Raw genomic sequence first — 6,714 nt, 5'->3', positions numbered from 1 at the left:
CCGGTTCCTCCGCCTTGCACACGAGGCGCTCGTGGCCACGTCCGCGGAGTCCAGCCTCATCGTGGACCCGACCATCCAGGATCTCCTAGCGCGTCTCCAGTACGTGCTGTCGCCGCACGGGAACCCCATCAAACACTCGGAGAGCATCCAGCTGAACGAGAGCGGGCAGCTCATGATCCAAAGCTTCTACGAGCAGTTCCCGGACCTCAGCAACAATTTCTTCATGGACGGGCCGGACACCTCCGTGTCCAGTGGCAAGAGCGCCGACTGGGTCTTCCCGGTCGAAACCGCGGCCACGAGCCTGGGCTCGGAGTTAAGCGATGCGGCGGGCCAGCGGCTGGCCCGGCCCGCTCGCAAATTCCCATGCCGGGGCTGTGACATGCTGTTCCGCCGGTCCTCGGACCTCAAGCGCCATGCCAAGCAACACTTGACGGTGCCGGCGAACATCTGCACGCAGTGTGGCAAGGGCTTTGCCAGGCGGGATGCACTCAAGCGGCACACGGGCACATTGACGTGCAAGCGCAACGCGGAGAAGAGGCTTTACTACACGAATCTTGGTCCGGGCGAAAGGTGATGGGCGGGGCTGCGGCCAACGGCCCGGGCTTCGGCTGTCTGGGCCGGATAGCGATGGCGGGGGTCGATGATGGTGTGACACTGCCTCTTGCTTCCTTCTATTGCTGGTGTGATATCACCGGCCGTTCCTTCATTCTGTTGCTGACGCAATACTGCTGCCCGCTTTTCCAGCCTGTTGATGAAATGGCGCTACTGCCCGCTTATTAGTCTGTCAATGGTGTGGCTTTGCTTTCTACGGCTGGAAGGCATTTGGGGTGTGTCACTATCGGCGATTGCTAAAAACCATTTCTGACCACGATTCCAATTTCTCGTGACTCGATTACTTGCTTCTTCAGCATTGATGGCGCAACACTACTGCCCACGGCCTCAAGACCGGGACTATGCATCGATGCGCTTGAACTGATCTTTCCGCGATTCCGGAGAAAATCAATCTCATCCCAAAACATTCTCTATGCGGCACCGAGGCGCATTTACAAGCTCTACCGATCGTCTGCTGGTATACATTCAAACTCCGCGACTAGCTTAGCACGTTTCAAGGATGCACTTACGTGTGTGCACGTTGGCACGTGACTTTTGCAAGCAGGGCTGGCTCCATATTAGACAAACCCTGGATACCTTGGAAAATGCTAATCGTCGGATCAAGCGGGTGGTTGAGGAGTCCGGGTTTCTCTATCATGCTCATCTTTCGCAGCCGTGTCCGCACCGCTGATTAAAAAGCAGCCAGACAGGCGGCAGAAATGCCCACACTCAAACTAGTCTGCCGCAACCCTGGCCTTGGCGGAGGCAAAAACGGGTGCCCATCATAGTCGAAAACTAATGTTCTCCCAAATCAAGCCGAGGCACTGGACACTGTTTTCCGCGGCATCATAAGCGCATTGCTCCGCAAGGCTGGACGTCGCGCATGTGCAGGCTCATGCTCTTACGGTCTTCGCGTCGTCACTGGCTCACATGTGGAGAACGGCAAACAGCCCGAAGTGGAGGATTTCGATATGGGCGAGACAGGCTGATCCGGCGAGGTCTACGCCCACTCAAACAGCGAAAGTGAGAAAAGGGCAAAAAACCACGAAAGAGTTTGCAGATTTTCGTTTTCCGCATCGTGCGTCAAGAAAACCACGGACTACTCGCGGGGCCCAATGATCTCACCGTGCGTTCATTTATTAGGACACGCTTAGCTTCCTGCCAGCAACCCGGAGTGCCACCACACTTGGTCCTTGTGTCCAAACAGCCATCCGAACCACAGCTGCCTGTCACGAATACCCCAGGCCCCCAAAAAAAAAGAGAGAAAGAAAGAAGGAAAGAGAGAAAGAGAAAACAAATGAAAGTGCTCTTGGTCCCGGTCCTGCAAGCAAAGCTCCAGAAGCCTCGGCTCAGTTGGGCAATGCCGGGGTGCGCACGGCCATCGATGCACTTAATCCTCGGCCTCACTGACTCGCACGTCGATAACGCGGCCTATATAAAGGACCCTCCCGGTCAATGCGGGCCGAAAGCTCGGACTCAGTCTTGGCCATACTGAACACGCTGGACAGCTTCCGAACACAGATCCTGAAATCGGTTCCGAAGACAGCTTTTGTGAACAACTTCTGAAAACAGCTTGTGATAACAGCGTCTGGAATAGCGTTTGAAAACTGCTCCTGAAGATAGATCCAGAAACAGTTGCTAAAGACAGCTCCTGAAGACAGCTTCTGAAGACAGCTTTGGAAACGCTCCTGGAAAAGCTCCTGGAAACGCTCTTAACGCTCCCGGAACAGCTCCTGACAGCCCCTAAAACAGGCACACACCTGGTCCGTCCGACGCCACCGAAGTCCAAACCAGCGTCGCCAGAAACCTAAGCCAGCATGTCGTCGCCCGCCCAAAGATTGCAGCACGTTTCGCAGATTCTCGGCTCGGCGGCTCCCGCCGGGGCTCAGCCGCTGAATCCCCCCACCCCCTTCCGGATCGCCGTCATCGGCTCCGGGAACTGGGGCACGACCGTCGGCAAGATCCTTGCAGAGAACGCCGCCGCACGGCCCCGCATGTTCAAGCACCATGTGCAAATGTGGGTCCACGAGGAGCAGGTGGCCGGCCGCAACTTGTCGGACATCATCAACCAGGACCACGAAAACGTGCGCTACTTGCCCGGCGTCAAGCTCCCGGCGAACTTGAGGGCCAGCGCCAGTCTCGTGGACGTGGCCAAAGACGCGGACTTGTTGGTGTTCAACTTGCCCCATCAGTTTTTGCGCCGCATCACTAGCGACTTGAAGGGCAAGCTCAAGCCGCGGTGCCGGGCCATCTCGTGTCTCAAGGGCTTGCACGTGACGGGCTCGGGCTGCTCGTTGTTGAGCTCGTACATCTCCGAACAGCTCGGCATTGCATGCGGCGCGCTATCCGGCGCCAACCTGGCCCCGGACATTGCCCGCTGCAAATGGTCCGAGACCACCGTGGCCTACACGTTGCCTGCCGACTTTGCCGGTGCCGGCCACGACATTGACTCCGACGTGTTGAAAGCTGCGTTCCACCGGCCGTATTTCCACGTGAACGTGATCGAGGACGTCGCTGGGGTTTCCGTCGCTGGCGCGTTGAAAAACATCGTGGCCTTGGCGGTCGGCTTCGTCGAGGGCCTTGGCTGGGGCGACAACGCCAAGGCCGCCATCATGAGAGTCGGCTTGGTGGAAACCATCAAGTTCTCGCAGATGTTTTTCCCGGAGTCCGCGGCCGCGACCTTCACCAAGGAGTCTGCCGGCGTGGCCGACCTCATCACCACGTGCTCCAGCGGACGTAACGTGAAGGTGGGGCGCCACATGGCCGAGACGGGCGACGACGCCGAAACGGCCGAGAAGAAGTTGTTGAACGGCCAGTCGTCGCAGGGCGTGCTCACCGCCAAGGACGTGCACGACTTGTTGGTCACTGTGGACAAGACCGGCGAGTTCCCGTTGTTCGAGGCCACGTACCAGATCATATATGGTACCGAGAGCATCGAAAACTTGCCGACGTTGTTGGGGCGGTGCTAGGGCACCTGCGTCACGGCGACGGGCGGCCCGCGAGGAAAGTACATATAGAAATAACGGATAGATTCAAGTGGCAGTGTATTATGTTGAGGTGTCCGGCGGCCGCTGGGGCCTCTGCCGGTTGCAAGCACCAGGCACGGGGCCGCTGCAGGCAGCCCTCAAGGCGCTGTTTTCCCGGAGCCGTTCGTCCTGGCTCGCTTTGTATGGAACTTCACCAAGAACTTGTCCATCCAGACGTCGCAGAACTCCCGGAGCTTTTTGATTTTGGCCCCGTCCAACTCCTTGGGAGGAGAGCTCTTGGGGTCTTTCTTCAACTCCTTCGCTGCCAACACCTTCACCAACTCGCGCGCACAGCCCTTGATGTTCTCGTGGCCGATGCTCCCCTCATGTTTCTTGATCAAGTTGGGCACGTAGCGAGCGAGCGTGTTTGTCCAGAGAGACTGCGAGACGGAAAAGTTTTTCTCCTTCATGGAGGCGCTGGCCACGGCCGCCGCCTCGCGCCGCCGCTGCCGCTCCTTGATTTTGGCTATGCGGTCTTGCTTAGCCTGCTCCTCAAGACGCTTTTTCTCCGCGGCCTCCTGCTGCGATTTCAAGATGAGCTCCTGGAGAAGCTTTTCCTTCTCAAGGACCCCGTTGAACTGGTCTTCCTTCTCCTTCCGTAGGTAGTCCTCGTGGATCTTGTGCGGATTGCTGTCGTCGAATTTCTTTGCGTGGCGCGGCGGTTTCTCCTTGCCCACCGGCGCTTTCTCTTTCTGGGGGGTGCTCTCCTTCTTGGCACCCAGCTTGGGCCCCTTTGGCACGGCGGACGCAGGGTGCTCCCACTTGGAGATGCCCATGCCTTTGTGGTAGTAGTAGTAAGTGTTTGTGTTTGTATCAAGCGCTTTCTGCCAGCCCGGAGGAAGCGGCTCGGCGTCCTGTTTTTCGGCGTCCCAGCCAGCAGCGTTGCCAGGCAGCTCGGACCGCGGGTTGCGGCCGTAGTCCGGCGACATGGAGGTCTTGTCGTCAGCTCTGGCCGCATTCTCGTTGTTCTTGGGGATACGGTACGCCATTTGCAATTGGCTCCACTCGGCAAGCAAGTCCTGCGCCAAACTGTGGATCTCCGCGTTCAGCAGCGTGTCCACAATCTCCTTCACGACGTCCTCGATTTGCGACAGCTCGATCTTGTTTCTGGTCATGGACGGCCACCGCTTCAACGTCAGCAATATCCGCACAACCATGTCTTCCTTGGACGCGTTCTCCTTGAGCACGCGCGACAATGTCTTGTAGCCGTGAAACTTGACGATCAACGAGTTGATCCTGGGCTCCTCTGTCAAGTACACGCGCTCCACAAGCTTCTCCACAATGCTGGGCTCCTCTGCTTTCATCAATGCGCTCATGGCACGTGCAACGTCGCCGTCGGTCAACGACGCAACCTCCACGGACTTGACAAACTCCTCGTTGACCCCGGCGTCGGGGTCCTGGGCGTTGCGGACCTTTTTGTTCACCTTCAACCAGGCTCGTTCCTGCTGTTTCGTCACGCCTAGCGCCTCGGACAAGCCGTCCGGGAGCAAGAGCGCAGCGTCCGTCTGCGTCTTGCCGCCCATCCACCCAATACAGCTGGCAGAGCCACAATAGCAGGGCTGCAGCTGTGCACCGTACCGGTCGACGTTGTAGTCGAAGGTGATCTCCTCGCCCTTCTCTATGGCGCGCTTGGAGAAGATGCCCATGCGCAACTTGTCGCCCACGACCCACTTGTCCACGTACGAGTTGGGCAGGCACGAGTGGTTGCAGAACCGGGCCAAACAGCCCTTTTCCGTGGCGTCAATGAACGCGTCTTTGGTGAGCATCATGAAGTAGAAGTGCCGGATCTGGCGCGTGTCGTAGTCCACCATGCGCTGGCGGAAGCTGTCCTCGCCAATGACCTCTCCCACATACTCGTATATGAACAGCTGTTCTGGGATCCGCTCGTTGGCCACAAGCCCGTACCCTTTTTTCTCGGTCTGGATGACCTTCACGTCACAATACTGCTGTTTTTGGAACCGCTGGTTCTGGCAGTCCTTGCCGCAGAGACAGCCCTTGTTTGTGCACTCGACAGAAGTGACTCTGTTGATACAGTTGCTGTCTTCGCCACACGCTAGGTTGCTGGCAGACGCCTCGTCCCAATGCTCAGGACAGTCGCATGTCATTGTTTCTTTTTGGCCGGAGCGGCCCAAATGCTTTCCGTGATACACGCATTCGGCTATGGGTATGAATGTGGCCAACGCCTCGGCGGTTTTGTCTGCGGAGTCGATGAACAACTCAGGTGTATTCTCTTTGTCCGACATGATTCACACAAATGATCTAAGGACGGCACTTGGATGGATAGGGTGCCTCGACTTGGTCGTCAATCTAGAAAGCCAGTCTTTTGGAATGCGATGAAGCTTGCAACTCGCGAAAGAAGAATTGGTCTTACAAGTAGCAGGTCACTGGGCTGATGTTTGAAATAGTTTTTTGGATCAGTTGGGTCGGTGAATTTTTCTCTCCAAGGGCCGACGTTTGATAGCGAGCAGTGGTGTCTCTGTATACCAGTGAAGCGTATAGATGGTGACAGGCTCCTGGCGTTGGAGTGGCTTCTCTTTGTTGACAAGGCCAGATTCGCTTGAAACTTCACCTCAGTTTTCTCGATTTTTCTTTGAGCGACTCGCCGCGCGCGCGTGCTACAGGCTTGACGCCCCAAAACATCGTCTCTGCCAGACTGAACTGAAAATGTGCAACGTGGCCCCTGGTCTGGGCTAATTCAGGAAAGATGGTTTGCCTGTTTCTGTTCTTGATGTCGTATTGACTGTCAAAACGCCCGGCGGAGTCAGGCAGAGAGCTATTTGTTTTCAAAGTATTATTATGTTTTGCTCGAGCAGTTTCAGTATCAGATTTCTCAATTCAAGTATGTACGGTACTTCGGATCCTTAGGATACTACTATTCTCTAAAAACCCTTAAGGAAGAAAGGAAAGGGAAAAAACTTTCCCTGTACGGAAGTTTTTTCCTCTTGCCACGTGAGGGATGCCTACGTGGCGGATACCACGTGACACTCCCCGGAATGATGTAATTAGGGGCTTCACTATTCATCATTCGTCTCAGTTGATCTCGCCATGACTTTTTTTAGGGCTTGGATATCGCGATCACTCTGATCGCATACCTCTT

At 56.4% G+C, this 6,714-nt stretch overlaps 2 protein-coding genes across 2 annotated transcripts; one reads left to right on the top strand and one right to left on the bottom strand.

Moving 5' to 3' along the window:
• Nucleotides 1-2,408: 2,408 nt before the first annotated feature.
• On the top strand, nucleotides 2,409-3,560 carry GPD1 (glycerol-3-phosphate dehydrogenase (NAD(+)); the record flags this gene model as incomplete). The annotated part of the gene is made up of 1 exon (XM_018857639.1): nucleotides 2,409-3,560. The coding sequence occupies one exon, from the start codon at nucleotides 2,409-2,411 to the stop codon at nucleotides 3,558-3,560; it is 1,152 nt and encodes a 383-aa protein (XP_018711253.1).
• Nucleotides 3,561-3,638: 78 nt separating this feature from the next.
• SET2 (histone methyltransferase) lies at nucleotides 3,639-6,237 on the bottom strand. The gene has a single exon (XM_018854968.1). It carries the CDS (start codon nucleotides 5,858-5,860, stop codon nucleotides 3,716-3,718), a length of 2,145 nt encoding a protein of 714 aa, XP_018711252.1. The 5' UTR covers nucleotides 5,861-6,237; the 3' UTR covers nucleotides 3,639-3,715.
• Between the last annotated feature and the right edge of the window lie 477 nt (nucleotides 6,238-6,714).

Source organism: Metschnikowia bicuspidata (assembly GCF_001664035.1).
Source record: "Metschnikowia bicuspidata var. bicuspidata NRRL YB-4993 chromosome Unknown METBIscaffold_4, whole genome shotgun sequence".
NCBI lineage: Eukaryota > Fungi > Ascomycota > Pichiomycetes > Serinales > Metschnikowiaceae > Metschnikowia > Metschnikowia bicuspidata.
This window is presented reverse-complemented; position numbering and strand designations above follow the sequence as displayed.

What these genes read in the sequence shown, in the direction of transcription:
- SET2 (XM_018854968.1), bottom strand. Translation starts at nt 5,860, where the DNA reads ATGTCGGACAAAGAGAATACACCTGAGTTGTTCATCGACTCCGCAGAC.